Source organism: Aplidium turbinatum, chromosome 2, assembly GCF_918807975.1.
Source record: "Aplidium turbinatum chromosome 2, kaAplTurb1.1, whole genome shotgun sequence".
NCBI lineage: Eukaryota > Metazoa > Chordata > Ascidiacea > Aplousobranchia > Polyclinidae > Aplidium > Aplidium turbinatum.
In genome coordinates, this window is record NC_137473.1 from 35448249 (window position 1) to 35467976 (window position 19728).

At 37.4% G+C, this 19728-nt stretch overlaps 1 protein-coding gene across 1 annotated transcript in view; it reads right to left on the reverse strand.

Moving 5' to 3' along the window:
* The window catches only part of LOC145788534 (piezo-type mechanosensitive ion channel component 1-like), a 50690-nt gene that overhangs the window by 16708 nt on the left and 14254 nt on the right, over positions 1–19728 (reverse strand). The window contains exons 12-37 of the mRNA XM_082600295.1: positions 19254–19400; positions 18465–18596; positions 17735–17810; positions 17274–17461; positions 16486–16634; positions 15383–15509; positions 14943–15048; positions 13818–13978; positions 13267–13455; positions 12927–13016; positions 11856–12056; positions 11271–11386; positions 10830–10918; positions 10190–10303; positions 9788–9947; positions 8876–9084; positions 8118–8261; positions 6365–6524; positions 5828–5917; positions 5136–5206; positions 4688–4791; positions 4474–4561; positions 1904–2173; positions 1000–1163; positions 541–620; positions 170–262 (exon numbers count right to left, since the gene is read on the reverse strand). Of these exons, the coding sequence (XP_082456421.1) occupies positions 170–262; positions 541–620; positions 1000–1163; positions 1904–2173; positions 4474–4561; positions 4688–4791; positions 5136–5206; positions 5828–5917; positions 6365–6524; positions 8118–8261; positions 8876–9084; positions 9788–9947; positions 10190–10303; positions 10830–10918; positions 11271–11386; positions 11856–12056; positions 12927–13016; positions 13267–13455; positions 13818–13978; positions 14943–15048; positions 15383–15509; positions 16486–16634; positions 17274–17461; positions 17735–17810; positions 18465–18596; positions 19254–19400 (3518 nt within the window). The remainder of the gene's footprint in view (positions 1–169; positions 263–540; positions 621–999; positions 1164–1903; positions 2174–4473; positions 4562–4687; positions 4792–5135; positions 5207–5827; positions 5918–6364; positions 6525–8117; positions 8262–8875; positions 9085–9787; positions 9948–10189; positions 10304–10829; positions 10919–11270; positions 11387–11855; positions 12057–12926; positions 13017–13266; positions 13456–13817; positions 13979–14942; positions 15049–15382; positions 15510–16485; positions 16635–17273; positions 17462–17734; positions 17811–18464; positions 18597–19253; positions 19401–19728) is intronic.

Below are 19728 nucleotides of genomic sequence, written 5' to 3' on the forward strand. Positions count from 1 at the left end.
TTGAAATCAACCCTGGTCTCTCGTCTTTTGGACGGATATTTAACGAAAATTAACTATCTTCTGAGCCAGTATAACTGCTATTTCATGGAAAAGTAAGTTTCAGAGAACGCACAACTCGCATTGCTTTGATACCTTCACACCAAAGAACGACATCAATTAATTTCCTCACCAAGATGCGTGTAGTAGCTTCAAGGGTCTGTTGAGGTCTTTATCGAAATCGATTGGTTTCACTTGAACACATTCGTGAGCGCTCAAATGCTTTCTGTTAAATAGAAATGGTTACATTGAGACGTGAACAGCAAAATATGGCGAACAACAACAGCTTAGTAAAAAACATCGGCAAAAATGTGAGAAGCTGTTTGAACTCCGCTCGTGGCAAGTTTCGAACTCGTGTCCTTGAAACATTTACATCGTAAAACAAAGCAACGGAGAAGATTAAATCTTAAAAGGGGACATTTTTTATAAACATTTTCAATTGTGAATTTGAATTGACTACAAGTCGTAAACGCCGCCATAGAAGTCAGCGATTCTCTGTGCTACCTCGTGGACGGAATGCTGGCCGTATCACTGTTGTCAATGTCAATTGAAACCTCACTGGATGAACTGCGTGGAGATACAACCTGTAACAAAACATGTTTGGCAGCAGAAACATTTTGATTGAATTCGTGGTGAAAAGACTTGTTCGAGCGGATTATGTTGAGGAAATGTATCTTTGTTAAACGCCGCCGTAATTATGACAAAAAAAAATCAAGTACGTAAGTTGAAATTAGAGATGTTGTATTTTCATTGCACTTTTCGCTATATCAAATGTATAGTGAAGTTAGTTATAACATGAAGATGATTTTTAGCGCCACTGAGTCCTCTTAGAAACAGAAAGTTTATCCGAAACAAAACAAGAGCATTTTCGCACTCGCACTCAGTGTAAAAGTTTGAAGACAGTCCACCATCCATGGGGCAGCGACAGGATCTAATTTTGTTTAACAACTTTTTGCTCTCCACCTTTTGTTTTTTAAAGTTCCGCGCACAAAGTTGCGCTTTTTCAGCTGAAAGTTGTAGATAGACGTTCCTATTGTCCTTGTTGTGTTGGTTCAGAAAGAGAATAATCGAATCAACGCAAACCATGAGGAACTCCCACACGAAAGTCACGTCTTGCTTGAGTTTATCTTAATCACACAATATATTTGGTTTAGCTAAAAATTGAATGAGGCTGTTCACCAGGCATTCACCCGGAAAGCGTGAACCCTGGAAGTATTGGCGATGCTTCAACCGTTCAAGAGCTGGTATTGGAAGCTGTAAGACGTTAATGCGACACTGGGGATATTCTTTGGGAAGCACAAGTTGTGAATGTGGACAGGGGCAAACAATGCAACATCTCCTCGAATGCTCTGTCCTAAAAGCATGATGCTCTGCACAAGATTTAGCCGAGGTCAACGATAGAGCAAGAGCTTGCGTGATGCTCTGGGCTACGGCCGTGTGACACACGGTGAAGAAGAAACAGGCATTTACTTAAATAACATGATATGCGTTCTTTTGGTGCAAACTGAGCTGAACTGTCACAAGATGTATGATATAAGGTGATAATCTGCTTTTATTTCGACGTTTCCTCAATCAGACACGACTGACTTCTTCAGGGGGCGAGGTCAGGCTAGGTCATGCTAGACTAGTCACTACAGAAGAAACGCACCAGAAGAACCCATATCATGTTATTTAGGTTTAGTTGTTGAAATTCTTATGTTAACTCCCGTACTGAAAGCTAGAACGCAACATTTATTCAAACTTTAGGTAAAAACTTATTTTCTACACTAATAGATAAATACAGTAATTTAAAAAAATTTAGCTTAAAAGAAAAAATAAGTCGAACCACACAATTTAATAAAATATATATAAAAAACAAGAACAGTACCGAGAAAAGACATTATTTTTTCATTCTCGTCATCATCTTCAGAATCTGTGTCCTCGTGATGATGAAGCGTTTCAGAATCTTTTCCTTCAATATCTGTTTCTATCTGACTACTAGAAATATGACCTTGAGGATCCATAGCAGGAAGATTTTTCCTCATGCGGATATAGACATTGCCGTCCACCACAGGGATGCTTTCTTCGGAACTGTTCTCTTCTTTTGAATTTGTGTCTGCATTCTCTTCCTCTTCTTCATCATCATGAATTATATCTTCTAAAAATTTTATGATTTGACATATTAGCTTCTTTATGATATCCCATTTTACGCTTGAAAAAAAGACTTATTTCAAGTTGGTAAGACTGCAATAAATTAAATTATGTAACTACATTTAAACACGTGATTATATGTCTCGTGACACACTATAGTACAAAACATGACACTATGTCCAAGACACAGCCACGTGTTCTCGATGGCGACAAACGAAAACCGTTCATCTATTCGTCAAACGCACTTATCATTCCACCACGCCGAAAAATATCAATTAAACATATTTCTTAGAAACGTAATTTTCTTTGTGTTTTTATTTCACTGTGGGCCAACTTGCCAACACAATGATAACTGTGAAAACCGCAACATGATTTCTTTCTATCTCTTACCAGGAAAGAGACTTGGAAAGGTTCAATGACGTAGTTTAATGGGATATTACCGAAAAGCAGTCAATTAAATGTCGAGTAGTTCTACTAGTGAAATGATATATGAAAATTCTTGAAGGACTTTAACGAAGTTCACTCACAGCTTTTCATGTAACTCTAATTTCGATCACAATTTATATCAGCACCAACTCTCATCTACGACTCTCTCATCACGACTCTCTCTCAACCAACTCTCATCAGCACCAACTCTCTCAACTACAACATCTATCAGCACCAATTCAATTACTTCAACTCTCAATCAACAATAATCTCTGCACCTATTACCAACTACGACAACAACAATCTACAACTCATAATAATCATTTACGCAAATTACACCACCATTTATAGCAGGTTGTTTGGTCTAGTAACTTCGAGAAGGTTACGTAATGTTACAGAACTCTTTGTTCTGTCAAGTTGCACTACACGTAAACAAGCAAATTAAAGAAGCTTCCAGATTTTCACGTAGGGTAGAATGTTCTAGAAATACGTCACATAATAAAGGTTTCGCAATCAGAGGTTACTACAGGACAGTAGCCGATAATAACATGTAGCAAAAGAATTCCACAATCAAAACAGCACGCTCGGTCAAGATACAAAGCAGCCGGTCGCGAGGCCTTGCACATTGATGGTGACACCTACCAACAGAGAAAGGGTGATACATTTAGCTGCAATGAGACGATGTGGCTTGATAGCTGGCGCCAGATAAAAACAAAGATCGTTGACGACAGGCAGTTGTAAGGTGGGTAATCAAAAGTCAATAAATTCATGTTTTACCTTATTTCAAGATTATTAATCGTCTACAGCTTAATTTTCAGAGTGATACTATGAGAGATTTCGAAATTGTTAAGTCACAATCAAATAGTAAGTTCAAAATTTGTCAAACATAAAATCACAATTTCAAGTTTTAGTTCTAAACTATGTTTGCCCTACTTATATGTATGAAAATGAGCTTAACCAAAACTACAAAAACAGAAAATCGAGTTTGTAACACAACACGTTGTAATGATGCGTAAATTGTTTAAACTTTTCCTCCAGACGGTTTCGAACAATCACTCAACTCTTACCTCACCCTACCACCTGGCAATAAATTCTTATAAAACGTTATGAAATTATCAGGCCACAAAATATTTAAAAAAAACGCGAAAACAGCTTCATTATCTTCTCCATTACCGTCGTTGTAACCGGTATTGTGTATAGCCTATCAACTAAGACGATGGCACTGTATTACCTACAATAACGATAGTAAAAGGTAAAGGTGAGTCCCATACTTGAAACCAAGCATCGGGGATGAGATAAAGTTATTGTACTAAGCCATCGGCACTAACGCGAGTAGGGTGGGCAGTTCCTTTATCTCTGCCGCCTATCCTTCAGCAAATACGCCCACCCTATTTATTGCACCCTAGGTAGAGGTGAGCGGTGTTTGTCAACAACCAGCACAAGCCTGGAGTCGAACCAGGATTGCATGATTGAAAAGCGAGCGCCTTATCCGCTGCGCCATCCCAACGCCTTTTGATAGTGTTACCGGCAATAACGATGGTTTTACCAACAATAACGATGGTGCTACCAACAATAACGATGGTGTTGCCGACAATAACGATGGTGCTACCGACAATAATAATGGTGTTACCGGCAACCATCGTTAAACTCGTCATCTTTGCCACTACCGCTGCATATCTACTTGATCGTGGAACAATCGCAAAACAGGAAAGAATATTCTCTGAAACTGTCTTTAGAAACTACAAGTAATTTTATCGTGTTCAGGATAAACTATCGTTATGCTCTTCATCATAATCCATCGTCGGTTTGTTCCCCACTAGTGGGGGTGGCCGATTGTTTCCGCGCAGCAATTGCTCTTAATACTCAAAAAGTTCTCCTTACCTCTACTATTCAATTCTACTTTTTTCTTGTCTTCTTTTCTTTCATCAAGAGCTTCCTTAATTCCAATGGTGTCCGCAACATACAGCATCTGTTCCGAAAATCAGTATGACAATAAAAGAAAAAAACAATTTTATAAGTATGTTTCCAATAAAATCATGCACTCACGGTCCCACATCAAACACAATGAAGAACTTTAACCATTGATATTACTTACATCAATAGGATTCATAATCGTATCCTGTTGTTCTTGCTCGGGTACGACGTTGTACCTTCTCGAAGCAATGTCATGAAACATGTAGTAATCCCCAGAGCGAGTTGCTGAACAAAATAGCGGGTGTCTTTGCTGATAAGAGTACCAACCCAAGTGGTTGTCAAACTTTTGTTGCTTACGACGCCTTTCAAAAACTTACAAATACTCAGCAGGCCCTAGTAAAACTTCCAGCTCACTTGCTACAAAAACTAGTCCAAAAGTAGACCAATCGTTACAAGTTGAAACAAGCCCAAAGTTGAAAACTTCGCCTTAGCCACCAAAGACGCCCTTGCATGACTTCAGCGTAGCTAGATGTTGTTAAACAGATAACAATTCAATGGGTTTAACTATGTTGTCAAGACAATACTTAAAATTTAAAACTACTGACGATATAAAAATCAGAAATTCTCACCATCTATGTGAGTTTTCTGTAAGGCTAGATTTCTACGCAGTGACTTGTAAGCTTCTTTGATGACCTCCATTCTGAAATAGCAATGAAAGTTAGTTTTTCAACCAATAGAAGTAACTCACTTATGCACCTCCTTCGAAGACAAATACAATATATGAAACAGAGTGAAGACAATCAAACTGTTTATTAAAACAAGAGTAATTTTCACAATTTTCTTCGAAGTGGCTGTCATCATTTGCTTCTGACCCCTGCCTTCCCTAGCAAAAAAAAAATGTTTAAAAACTTTTCATTTAAAACAACACCTAATTGTAAGCGTCGTCTTTAATAACATAGCTTTAACACACCTTCTTTTAGCTCCATTAAATAATCATTTTTATTTTGGATATGACTAATATTTGAACAATGCCGGGATTTAAAAGAGTGATATTTGAATACTGAAAAGTTTGGGTGTTCATCAGGATAGTTATCGTTTCTAGCACCAGTTGCAACATTCATCTGATGAAAGTGGAAATTAAAAGCAAACAACAAATTGGTTGATTTATTGCTTCAATGACGTTTCGCGCATCACGGCAATGCGCATACTAAGAGCGAGTAGCATACAAAATAAAATTTACGAAGTAATATACTGCAATGCATGGAAAGCATTCTTAATAAACAGCACCTTCTTTAACAACTTTGTGTGTTAAACTACTTACGATTTTTTAATAGCATTTATATTTTCTTCTTGAATTTTTTCTCTTTCTTTTACTTCTGCAATCAATTTATCGTTGAACAATTCGGCGCCTCTGCAAAAATAGATCGCAAGAAAGTAAGTGAATGAGCAAAAAACTCTTTCTTCATGGCACAAATTACATTATGATTTACATTCTTCATATCGTCATATTCATGTCATTTCATATTCTTCACCCACGCATTAACATTGACTGAAAGATATGGGGTAACGAACCTTAAAATATTTATCGTTCTGGTGACAACTGATTAGGCCACCACAAGATGTTGAAAGTGATAACCAGCTTGATTCCAGATGTTCGGTAGACAGCACGAGTGACCGGATTAAAATGCTAGAGTAGGGTATATAAGTACTTCTGCGACACACAATTACCATAACAAAAATTTACTGAGTAAATGTATGTACAAACTGCATAAGTTACCGTTGTTAAGCAAAAACAAATGGACGACTCATTCTTTCAATGTTAAACTACACTAAAAAGATTTTGTAATTCAAATTTCACCTCGCAGCAAGTTGCATTGCGGTTCGCAAATCCTCGGCTACATGAAAGGAGTAGTAAGACGAGAAAATGCGGAGTTGGATCAAGAGAAAAAAAAAGCAGACAAAATCCCAGCCCAATCCAGAAGTATCGTATGAAATCTCACAAGAATCAGTGGATTGATCTAATAGAAAACCAAAAAAAAAGATTTAAAATAACAATTTAAATTGATCGTGTCATCTCAAGTACAGTATATACAATTACACACGTTTCTTGTACAGGGTGCGGCAGAAAAACTTACCACATTTCAAACTAGGAAAAAGAGTCAAAATCTATAAGCAATCAAAACATTTTTGTCTCATCTCAAAGTCAAAAGGTTACCATTTGATGTATTTATGTTTTAAAGATTACATCCTGTAGGTGGCGCCCTCGAGATGTAATACATTGTTGCAGGCGTTTTCTGAGGTTTTCGAATACTCGGCGAGTCATTTCTTGCGGTATTTCTTCCACTGTTTGACGAATAGACGCTTTTAGTGCTTCAATAATTGTTGGCCTCGTTTTGAAGACCTCAGCCTTAACATATCTCCAGAGAAAATAATCGCAGGGGGAAAGATTCGGCGACCGTGCTGGCCATCCCACATCACCACGCAAAGAGATGATATGGGATGGAAACATCTCTCTCAAAACATCTATTGATTTTTTTTGCGGTATGTGCAGTTGCTCCGTCTTGTTCAAACCATATTGCAGCCTCTTCGTTCAATTCTTCAAGTTTTGGTTTCAGAAATTGGAGTAACATTTGCACTTAACGATCCGACGTAACTGAAACAGCTTTATCCTCTTCTTCAAAGAAATAAGGTCCCCAAACATCAAAGTTTGCAACTGTACACCACACAGTTACTCGGTCGCTGTGAAGTTTTTTGGGATTGCTTTCGGGCCAGTAGCAAAAATTCTGCTTGTTAACACAACTAGACAAGTGAAAGTGTGCTTGTAATCAAAACAGCACTTGCAGCAACATTACGTAGAATATCCTCACAGCAGGATACTCGGGTTCATGTTCGAGCAGTTCTTGAGCAACCATCATTTTGTAGGAATGAAATTTCAAATCCAGTTGTAAAATTCGCCTAACAGTGCTATCGGAAAGCCTCAATGGCAATGCTGAGGCGTGCTTGCGAGCTGAACGACTAGGTCTAGGAGATCGCAAAATTGACTCTTTTACAGCAAGGATGTTTGTTGGAGTTCGAACACTTTGAGGCCTTTCAGGTGGTTTTCGCTTTAGTGCTGAACCGGTAGCTCTGAAATTTTTGACCCAGAGCATTACAGATTTTCGATTGGGACCAGGATCGTTACGGTTTAGTTTGAAATGAGTCTTAAAACTTCTTAGCGTTCGAGTCACAGATTCCCTATTTCTAATGAAATCTTCCACAATAAATGCACGGTGTTCAGTCCAGGCCATTTTACATACAGATTACAGATCCTTTGCTGCAAAATTTCAATTCAACCTCCTGTTGGACTGCTACAGCTTTGGGACAGTAACAATTTGAACTGTGGTATGTTTTTCTGCCACACCAAAGTTTGACTGCTCTATAGCAACCTATCAATACAGAACGCAGTATGAATAAACTGGTTCAACCGATGACGACCTACATCGTATCAGATGACTATTGAAGAAATTAAACTACTTTCAAATAAAAAAATACCTAATAGCAACAATTCTACATTGATTACGAAAAACAAAATAAACATCATTTTTTCCTGAAAAACCAAAATTGTTTCTCACCAATGACGTTGTACTCGACCGGATCAGAACAGACAAGGCTCATGAACTGTACGAACACACAGGCCTTGTTGGCGAGAATATCAATGTAAACGCAAGATGCAATTTGCAAACCAGATTTAAGAGTAAGCACAGCCACGGTGTAACCTGACGACGTCAAACTGATATTAGTATAACATTGAAAGAGAAGTAATTTTCCACCACAGACAAATAGAATAGATAACAAATTATTGAGATGAAGTAACATTATTCAAAGATGTCAAAAAAAAACTAACATACACAATGAATTCAAACGTTTTCAGCAAAACTCTATCCCCTTTTTACATTATTTTCTATTTTTCTGATGAGCGCATTCGAAAACGTTTGAACTTATTATGCACATAAAAACTTTTTGTATTGTTTGAGTAATGACATTCAATCCCGTCAATTTTTTATCTATTGTTATCTGTCTGTGTAATTGTACAAATTATTGCAACTTGTGTAAACGTGAAACAAATCAGAACATCATCGTGTCACGTAACCACTCTTTAGCATTATTTCTACAATGCTGAGTGAAAAACGAAACGGTATCGAACTCAGATATGTTTACCTAAACAAGAGCACTCTTTGCACAAGGCTAGGTAATTGATGCTTGCACATTTTCACTTTCTATAACAAAGTTTAACATAATAAGCGTACTCTCATTAACATCATGCGGATAAGAAATGAAATAAGTGCAACTCTAAACAAAATAAAAAAATAAGTCACAAAAATAAATCTACCCAAAAAAACAGTGAAGATTTTGATTAAAAGGCTCGGCTTTCCCATCAACAGTTCCTGTTGTTTGGACAGAAGGTAAAAGAAGCTGATAAGGTATCCAAGAGTGAACACTGAGATGCGCGAAGTTCCAGCGAAGAAAATAATGGACATCGTGATCCAGATTGTGTATTTGAACACAAAGTGTTTCGTGAGATCCAGCAGTGTCCGCGGCCTGTCACAACGCCAGTTTCGGCTCAATTTTGGCACATTTGTAAATACGATTTACGGCAAAAAAATTTTGTTTGGTTTTTGTCACCGACAAGCAAAACTTGTTATTTTACATAATTTCAACGTCTTTGTTAGAAGGAAAAAGATTATCTTGCAAAACTCAAATTATTAGTTAACAAAGCACATCAAGCTTCGCAAATGACCTCGTGAAAGTTTGCATCTATGTAAATTAATTTCGCTAGAAGATGGCTCAGTAAGAACATAAACACGGTACCAATTAAATCAAGGTAAAATTGGAGCTGAATAAAATAGCTGTGAATTCAGTTAAAAACTTAAACTGTAAACTTCTCATATTATTTAACTTTAAGAGAGAAGTAATTTATCGAATACCGCAGACAAGTATAGTTGATAACAAATTAATGGGATTGAATGACATTATTCAAAAAAGACAATGAACTAACCAACGCATATGATAAATTCAAACGTTTTCGGGTAAAACTCTATTTTGAATAATGTCATTTAATCCCGTTAATTAGTCATCAATAATATTGTTTGTCTGTCATATTGTTTACTTACTTTCTCGAATCCATCACAACTTCCAACAGGGATTCTATTTATTAGCAATAAAACAGCAAAACACGTAGATGTCTTATCAATGCCTTTACGTGATAACATAAATACACATAGTAGTTGTCAATCTTTGTTACCCTTTGAGCATGAAGTTCTTCTTAGGATTATTGAGCACAGTGATTTTGTCCAGTTCACTTCCGGTCAGAAAACGGTTGTCTCCGATGTACGTGGTCAGTGATGATTCATTTTGGAATACAAAGAGCTGACTGACCACGAACAAGAGTTGGAAAAAGTCAGCTGGCAACAAAGAAACTTTGTCAATACCTTCTTCAACCAAGTGAAGTGTCAAATTATTTATTATGTGTTTTTCTAAAACATTACTTTACACTCAAGGTGGGCGTCGAATTCGCGTCCATTCGAGCGCGGACCAGACGTTTTCACCAGTCAACCAAGAAGACAGCCGGATTAATAAAAAATTGTCATTTTTATATCGTTTCAACATTTTCTAGCTGGGAATGATGCAAAAGGTATCACCCTACCTATGGAAGGCATGCTGTTGATGGTGACGATGTAGTCGGGAAGATGAAGCCATAAGACCAATCTGTTCCTGATGGTCTTGTTGGAGCCGATCGTCGTCCACGCGTATTCGTGATCTTGAAATGATCATGATTATTCTTTTTTATTATCACTTACTAATCAATAGATATGGAATCTGCAAAGATTTCTAATTATAGCGACGTCATTTTATGCTGAACAATGGGGTGTGTTATATTTTCAACATATCAATTTTTGAAAAGCCTGGGGTATAATGTGGTGGGGTATTAGGTAAAGAGTGGACATCCAAAACGTTTAGCTCATGATGACTTCATAAGGATGTGGGGCACCGCTCTTGAAATTCCGCTCTTGGAAATACCGGAATTGAATTTCGGAAACTATTCATCGATGAGTGACAAAAGTGTGTCAAAATGCACAGAAGATGCGGCAAGTCAAAAGTGAGAGGTGAGTTAACAATTTTCTGGCAAGCAACCCTACCCTGCCGGTACGTATAATATACAAAAAAGTCTTCCCGTTCACGTAACCCAAAAATCTTCAAACCACCTAAACCAACGCTACTGAAGATGATTCCCAGGTGCCTAGGTAGTATAAAAACAAACAGCCGATTGGCCGCAAACAACTCACTTAAACACCAGATTGGCGGCATTCCAAGCGTGGAGGCATATTGCCACAGTATTAAGACGATTAATATGCAGACATAGATCCTCCAGAATCTGTAAATTCAAACAGTGGCTACTTAAAAACCTCAAAAATTGCCATTCATGTAATCTCCACCCAAAAACATCTTGCACGCAGTGACAACAAAATATGCCTTATAGTTGATGATATGTCTTAGTTAGTCAGTACAACTGACATCTTCAGGTGGCCCAATTAAAGCAGGTAGACTACTAGCCATACTTGACAAATGTAGCACAAAGCAGAAAAATATAACACAGAAAAAAATATATTTGGAACTGACAACATGCCTGCATGAAATGCATTGGAGGTTTTTCAGACTTGGCGCTGTAATGTGAAAAGGTGGCTAAAAACATACAATGTCTGTGCATTTCCAATGGAGATACTTACTTATACAGAGATGCTCTTGTCTTGAACGTAAGAATGATAATCAGCGGAATGCAATAGAATAGAGAAAAAATATCTGTGTGGACCCAGATAGTTATTACTGTCGTCACAAGGCAGACCTAAAAGGTCAAAAAACAAAGAAATCACTGCAAGGTAAGTAATCTTTTTTGATGTTAGTAATTCTTCCGGATTAAAGAATTTCTGTAATTTGAAAGAAGGCAACAACAATAAAACAAGCACGTGAATAAAAGAAAGTTGTTTTGCTGATGGCTAATTTTCGATACCTCACCAACTTCCATTTTAATTAACCAGTTTCTTGTTGGTATCAAGACATAACTGTAATAACAAAGTTTTAAGAATAGAATGCTAAATTAAACACTTTTGATCATTTACAAATGAAATCGAGACGTCCATTGCTTGCGTAAAACATAAAATAAAATGCCAAATTGGGAATATTTTAAGAATAAAATGTTCAATACAAAGTATGCCGTCAGAAAAATAACTTTTAATACAGAGGACTGTGTCGGAAAGTACTGCTCTAGAGATATCATTTTTCTTTTTTGTTTGGACTACTCAAGAAAACATTACCTGGAGGCCAAATTTAAAAAAGAAATAGTTGACGAAAAACTTTATGCAGTTCAAAAGCCCATCGTCCATTTCCTTGTGAGTTACGTTGGGGTAGAATATTGTCACTTGAGGTGCACTGTCGCTGTGCCACAAACGGCTCCAATTTTGACGCCGCATCACGGTCCGTTCAAAAGCGATCATGAAAATGATAGCGATGTATCCCTAGAATGGAGGTTTGTTATGCAAGTAGTACATTTATAGAGACCCCTTCATCATCAGTGCCACATGGGACCTCCACTAAAATGAAAATCAATGAAGAAAACTTTCCCTCCAAGACTTTGATCTGGGAATCTCTATGAATTAACTTTCATAAAAAAAGGCTTAAAGGAAAACTTTTCTCTAGCGCACCTCTAGTTTTTCAAAGACATCTTTTAACGTCAATGAGACTATGATACAATAATAGAGATAATTTGAGGCAACATGCAAGCGAGCGAGTTAAAGAAAAATGTGAATAAGATTAAATTGGAATGGATAGTACATGACTAAATGCGTGACAAAAAAATAATAGAATTAGATTGTAAAAAGATGAACCAGCTGGAGAGAAGAACCAGGGCGAAGATGTAAAGACTACACGAAGGAGGATGTGGAGCTGATGAGATTGAAAGACAAAAAATCTGGATAGAATGAAGCGGAAGAACAAGATCCACAACGGTGGCTCACCTATACAGAAGAGATTAATTCAGCAGGTTTATGAGTTTTATTGTTATGTGTCACTGCGCTTGATAGAGATGGTAAATAGCTTCGGCCTGAGAAGCATGTTTTCAAGTTCAAAATGTCTTCCCCAAATTGAGGCACTCAGTTCTTCTAACCAATAACAATTCACGCATTCAGCACGTGATGGAACTTCTACCTATTAAGAATTACGTTTCACACCATGAAAGAAATGAAGCGTCATGCTCAATCGAAATGCACATGTTGTTATTGTTGCTTATGAACAAAAAACAAATAAGCAAATATAAAAGAAAAAAGCTACTATTTACATGAATTTTTAATGCAATAGGTCCCCCGGTGATTAAACCTGGCATAACGTACCTGAACATGAAAGAAAAAATTACCGGCGGGCTTCATCTTTCCTACGCCAATCCACTCTGTTAAGTGATGTAACTTGGAAACGTTTTTGCCCTGAAATAAACCAAGCAACAGCTGTTCGTATTCATCCGCAAACAAATGTAAAGAGAATTTCAGGCGAAAGTAATGTAACCTACTAGACAGCGGCACAGCGCATATACAGTATGTCAAAGATTTCTGCAGTTAAACGACGAAAGCAACACATATCGTGATAATATCATATAAAAGTGGTAAAAATAACATCAACATTACAGTATAGCACTTCTTCCTAAGCTGCAACCAGAGACGACCGAAGAGGACTCACGTAAAATGGAATGATGCAGTTGTAAGAAAGGTTCACATCTGGAGCAATGAACTGCAGTTGGTAAAACATAATGCCGAGAAGGATGAGAGAAGCGGCGAATGATGATATCAAGAACAAAGGCAAATGAAGCTTACGAAACGGCAGCAGCAATACCCAGAATAAAATAAAAGCGCCGTACAAAGCAGATATCTGTGAAGTAATGGTGTATTAAATGGCAAATGCTCACAAGTTGAGCACATTGCGATCAGGATTAAGCAAAAGGAGTTGAAACACTTAAGTTCAAACATTATCTTGTCTCAGGCTTAATTCGCTGGAAAAAGTTTGTAAAACTTGCCACAAACGTTGATCACATTTAATGAGGTGTGATAAAACGCTAATGAAGTAAAACCTCTGATAATCACGTTAGCTCTTCAGTCTGATACTAAAATTAATTAGCGCAACAAAATCAATTAACCATGACAAAATTTTTCTTGAGTGTGATTTCCAAAGTATTTTTACTTTTTGGTATAAAGCAACACTATAACGTTTACTACAATGACAACACTGCTTACTTGCCAAACAGCTGCGCCAAACACGGTAATAAAAACTAGTCTCCAGAGATGGAATTCCAACCCCCTGACCAAGAATGACGCTACTTCCTTCCAAACTGTAACCACGACGGGAAGCCATTTGCTAAGTTTTCGAGAGAACCAATTCCTTTCAAGGTTTTCATCTAAATCAGAGGAAAGATCATTGCAAGATGACTGCTTCAAACAATAAACTAAAATTTTATTTCAGTAAATAAATCAGCTCATTGATGAACTGCTTCTGATAGGCCTGGGTCCGCCTCTGAATCGGTAGGCATGAGTTCGATGCCTTGTCGGGTCATATCAAATCCTTTTTTAAAGTGGTACTAAACCTTGTTTCTGCTTGGCATTCAGTAAAAAAATTAGATTCGGGATAATAATGTACTCGGCTGCGCCTATATACGGCTGCATTGACGCCGTCTGCTTTGTAAGGCGCTGAAGTGCAATGCATATCTGCGATGGATACAGCGCCATATAAAAACATACATTATTATAAAAAAAATTTCATCGCTAAAATGTTTTCTACTGCATCTTCCAATCTAAATACCCACCCTTTAAATTAAAATATATATACTACACATAACCCATGTTGATGGGCAATCTGCTTCAAGCGGAGATGGAATTGAATATAATTAATTTGCAGGATACAACCCACAGTGCCAATACCAAAGCGATCTATGCACATTGCACAGGCCTTGCTAACGTGCCAGTTTATAATAACGACTGGAAGTTGAACTAATTTCGACTATAAAATACCAAAATCTAGTCAACGTTTGCAAAGTAAGAGCAGCACAAAAGTTGTCCAAAATAAATAAAAACGTACACAAAAACTACGATTAACTACTTCTATTCTACACATATCAGCAACTTAAACTGCTGTCAAGCTGAACAAGTCAGACTCCAATCAAATTAAAAGCTTGCATGTTGATTATTGATAAGAGCTGTGTGCACAAAACCCTCTGGCCAATATACATGCAACCAAAAAAATTAACCAACTAACAAAAATGCTGTTAAGAACACACTCTGCATTATGATTAAAGCTAAAAAACATAGTCAATTTTGAGACAAACTTTTGTCATGACATGATTTCGACAATGAGTCATAACATACCACGCTCCGCTTCTGTAGTGTTGTTTCTAGTGGCAGACTTTGGCGTCACAGAGAGGTCGCTGGCTTCCACAGCACGTTGAACGACCTGGACGGGGGTATCAGTGAACTGAAAGCGTTTGAAAAAAGGTGAAACTACCAGAATACGTTGCTTTTATGTTCCATAGAAATAAAAATGACAAAGCTTGGTTGAATTAATAAGTTCATACATTGTCGTTGTGTGAGCTTTAATGACTCGCGGGTACCAGCTATCGATCTGTGATACACAGCTTCGCATACATAGGTGAACGTCTATCACAAACCAAAGGTATCGTAGGGCCTATAACTCAACAATGTGTTACGCTACACTTTACTAACATGTCTCAACAACAAATGACCAAAGATGGATTAATAAATGCTCAGATTTCTAATACCCTTCTAGTTTTGGAATTTCTTGCACTTACATGAAGAAATCTTTTGTTAAAATATTGCAATTGCAAAATGATAGTAAGTAGAAACAATGCAGGAATAAGAATGTTCAGCAAGAGCTCTCCAGTGTTTGGTGTTTGTTTCAAGCCGAGATCAGCCAACCTAAACAAAAATTGAAGCAACAGTAGTAATTAAGCGATAGGCCTCTACTGACGAGGAAACGTTGAATTTCGTTTTTCGATAATTAATCGACGTCACTTGTTTCCGACTATCACGGTCATCTGCATCTTATTTCTAACCCGACACATATCTCTTCACTGCATTTCTCTGATAACCTCGGCCTTTTTTTTTTCTGTCACAACCTTCTCCAAGGCCCATCGGATTTTTGGCCCAGTTCTTATCATTTTGCAACACATGCCACGTCATCTCAACCGACCCCCTTTTACCATATTGAAAAGATTTTTACATGAATGAACTCTTCATCAACTGAAACTCTAAGTCCAAATTCTTCATCAAGCATTCTCTTTCCCGGCACAAATCTCATCTAGACTTCATTGGTCGACTGACTAGCTCTCAACCAGACTCGACACTAATCTCCTCTCTCAACCATTTCTTAAATGAACCTTCCAGAACTTTCACATCATACTTGAATAACTCAATTGCGAAGCATAGTGTGATGCCTGATTGGTGGACTTTTTTTTGGTTGCTGTTAAGGTTGAGGACAGAGACGTATTAATTTGATTTCACTTGCTTTCTCATGGTGGTATCGCTCCCTCTGTTAGCATTTTTTTTCTTTTCAGAACCTTCTGATGATTCTATTCAGAGTGTAACAAGCTGTCAAGGTTACTTTGGTAGTAATAATTTCATATATTTAAATTGTTTAAGCAGAGCGTTATGCTTAGCATACAGCACGCATTTTGTGGTATTAACACCACTTGTAGTGAAGAGACCCAAGAGATCAAAACAGTATCACTGTCTGCAGTTTGTTGTATTTCACATTATACCTTTAGTTTTAGCTTTGCGCCGGGGAATCGCATACTTTACAACCGCTATGAAACGAGAGTCATAGGGAATTTCCAACATAGATTGAAATCTCAGCAGAAGTTGAACCAAACTAGCAGTAGAATAGGCAACTTACTGCTCATCCGAGAAATTAGTGAACTTTCTCCAGTAGCCGGGAAAGCTCTTGAACTGATACGTATATATGAGGACAAGAACGAGCATAGTATATACCACTAGGATGGTCCAGTACATGGTCAAACTTTTGCGCCAAAAAGGCCAGGTAATCTAGAAAAAGACGTAGATGTTACGTTTCTTCGAGCCATAACTGCTTTTTCGGTTCAAGCCCCCCACGACACATGCACGGCCTTTCCGTGCACAAAATTTAATTGCTTCGAATAATCTCTTGTTGCTACTAACACTTCTGTATTTCCGCTATACATGTTTACGCGTGCACACTGCACATATGTACACAATTAAGTCTTAACTTTAAAGCAGTTGTAGACTACAACGATTAAAAGATATCATTTTTTCGTGAATGGATTGGTGTCTGGTATTTGAAGGATTGTAGTGAGAAGATACACGAAAAAGGAAGTCAACCGTCAAGCATGTGAATGGGTGACTTGCCAGACACAGAATCGGGCTCGCAGTGGGCGTTGAACCGACGACTGGTCAAACGTCGAGTAGAACTCTTGCATCATGAGCCACAATCGATTCAAATCAAGGCGCTTGCGTGGGCAATGTTAATTTTCAATTATGCCCGAGTGTTCATTTATGAACATTTATTTCTGGCCATAGAGGCTGAGCCAGGATGTTTCCTAATGCGAAAATCTTAATCAACTTCAAAATACGAATATCCTTGTTTTGATGAGCCTATTCGCTTTATTGATTATTTCCGATTGATTTCTGCAATTTGAAGTAACTTACAGAATACGTGACGATGTTCAATAATAGAAAGGCCATGTATATGATCTTTATCCCAGTGGGGGAGCCTTCAGATGCCACGGCCAGATGAAAGCCAATCACCAAAAACACCCAATATTTGCAGAGAATATCGTAGATGAAAGCTGCTGCTCTCTCAGTCAAGGATGGATCCAGAGATGTGAACTGGTTTTCTATTAAACAACGCATTTTTGGAGATTTTGAAACCAAAAACTAGTCCATTGTAAACTACCACACGTTGCAACTTGCAAGTGGCTTATTGTGGCGAATTTTATTTTCATGTCGTCAACGATTTTCTTGAACCTTTTGTTCCATAACGTAACGTAGAAAATAAACCAATTTAAACTGTCTACATCGTTTTAACACCTTCACATATTGTATGTAGAAAAAGCAACATGCTTAGGTAAGCCTACATGCTTATAATAAACAAACTATGCGACACCTACCTTGGTATTCTGAAGAATTTAGATGATGGTAATTAAACTGGTGTAAAACCAGCCAAAAGCCGCAAAGATATAAAATCTGCAACAAAAAGGAAAAATAAAAAGTAGAAAGATCATTAAACAAACTGCTCATTTCCAACCGATCAGTGGATGCGGAAAGGTTGGTGAAGCCAACTGATGGATCAACAGGTTGAACATTGGCAATACTTTATATTATTTTTTTCTGTTTAAACTGCACAACATTTCCAAGAGGAGTTGCCTCCTATCTGCTAAATGTTTTCACGTAATTTTGCGTCATTGATTTGTTATTTTTCTTATGCAATTAAGCGTCATGTGATTTTGTCTCTCCTCTGCCTTGCCGTTTCATTCTTATGCGTCTCTTTTTTCGATTTTTGTGTATGTAGATCAGACCTGTTATTTCAATTTATGAAGAACATCAGTCAGTTGGTTACTTAAAAAGGGCTAACATGAGTATGGCCGAAAACATTCGTAATTTTTAGTTAACTTTTATGTTATTATGTTAAATGCCGTTTGGTTGTTAGGATTTATTGGACTATGGTTAAAAAAAAATCACCTCTCTACCAAAATTGAATTCTAACTTCATCACTTAACGACTATTTCAGCTGAAAAACAATCAAACTTGCAACTTCATTGAATGTCAGATCACTTAATCTTAAACAAGATCTCCAGTATACGAGATGAAATGCAAACTGTACAAAACACAAACACCTACCTGAGCACCAAGATGTAGACAGGGGTTGTTGAAACGACGTAGTCCAAACTCCGTTAAAAACAAAACATTACCAGACTTTTGAACTATAGTTGTTGGTAGTTCAGCTTCCGTTAGGTCCAGGGCATAGATATACTGAAATTTAAAAGTTTTCAATAACTGTTTGAAAGAGCTATGACAGTCACCCTCAATATCAGCGTTCAGTCTAATCTGAAAGCACATTTTTACTTTACAACATTAAAGAAGTAGAAGAGCAAGATTGGGTTGGATAAATGCTGTGTGCATTGGCAAATATAGGGTCGAAACTCAACTATCAAACTTAGTCCTTTTTACATCAATCTTACGTTTGCAGATGTTCAACCAATGTAAAAAAGATGAATTTTTCAAGGTGGAAAAGAGTGGCCTAGAAGATTGTGCTCGATGAAAAACAATTCAAACTACCCATCTCGACTAAGGAAAAAAAGCCTAATACGCAAAGGACGATAATTTCAAACTAATAAAACTTAAAATTGAATGAAATCTGCAGCCAGCTAATTAGCTTAGAGTCTTCTTCTTTCGTTTGAGACTAGATCAAATCAAATTTCAGGGCAGGTGATGGAGAGCCAGGTGAGTGTAGCTTCGTCCAGCGTTGCTATACCAAGCGTTCCATTTGGTGCCTTATAGATCGGACATTCGAGAACGACATGGTCAGCAGTAGCTTAGAGTGAAAATAGGCTTAGAGTGAAAATAGGCTAATCTATAGGTCGCCATTGGCTAAGTTAATCAGCGCTTTTTTTTCATTTTAACTCTTACCTGCAGTAAGACTAACCCTACACCGTAGATAACGAAAGCAGGCGAACTGTAAAGAGTGTACTTCGCTCTGTCTTTGGTCATCCAAAGAACACAAGACCACAAGAGGAGAACGAAGGTCAACCAGCTGTGATAGGTGACGCTCCAAAGCTGGAAATACAAAGCTTTGTAGTTGGATCAATATCTCGATATACGTAGTATAAACAAAACCTAAAATGCAGCAAATAAAGGATATTTTTCACTGTCTGCTTTTTTTCTTCGAAGACAGGAACATTGTACTAAATTAAATTGTAAATTAGTTGAATTTTAACATTCTACATCACGTCTGTTTATATTTTAAAAGTTTAACTAAAGTATGAGTTTAGTTTGGGTATTTACGGTTCTTTTTATCCAGGTATGTGAAATTGAAATTCTGTTGCCATTTAAATTTCAAAGTTCACTTTGAAAGATAAATGCCAGCAGTACAGCAATCTTTTCT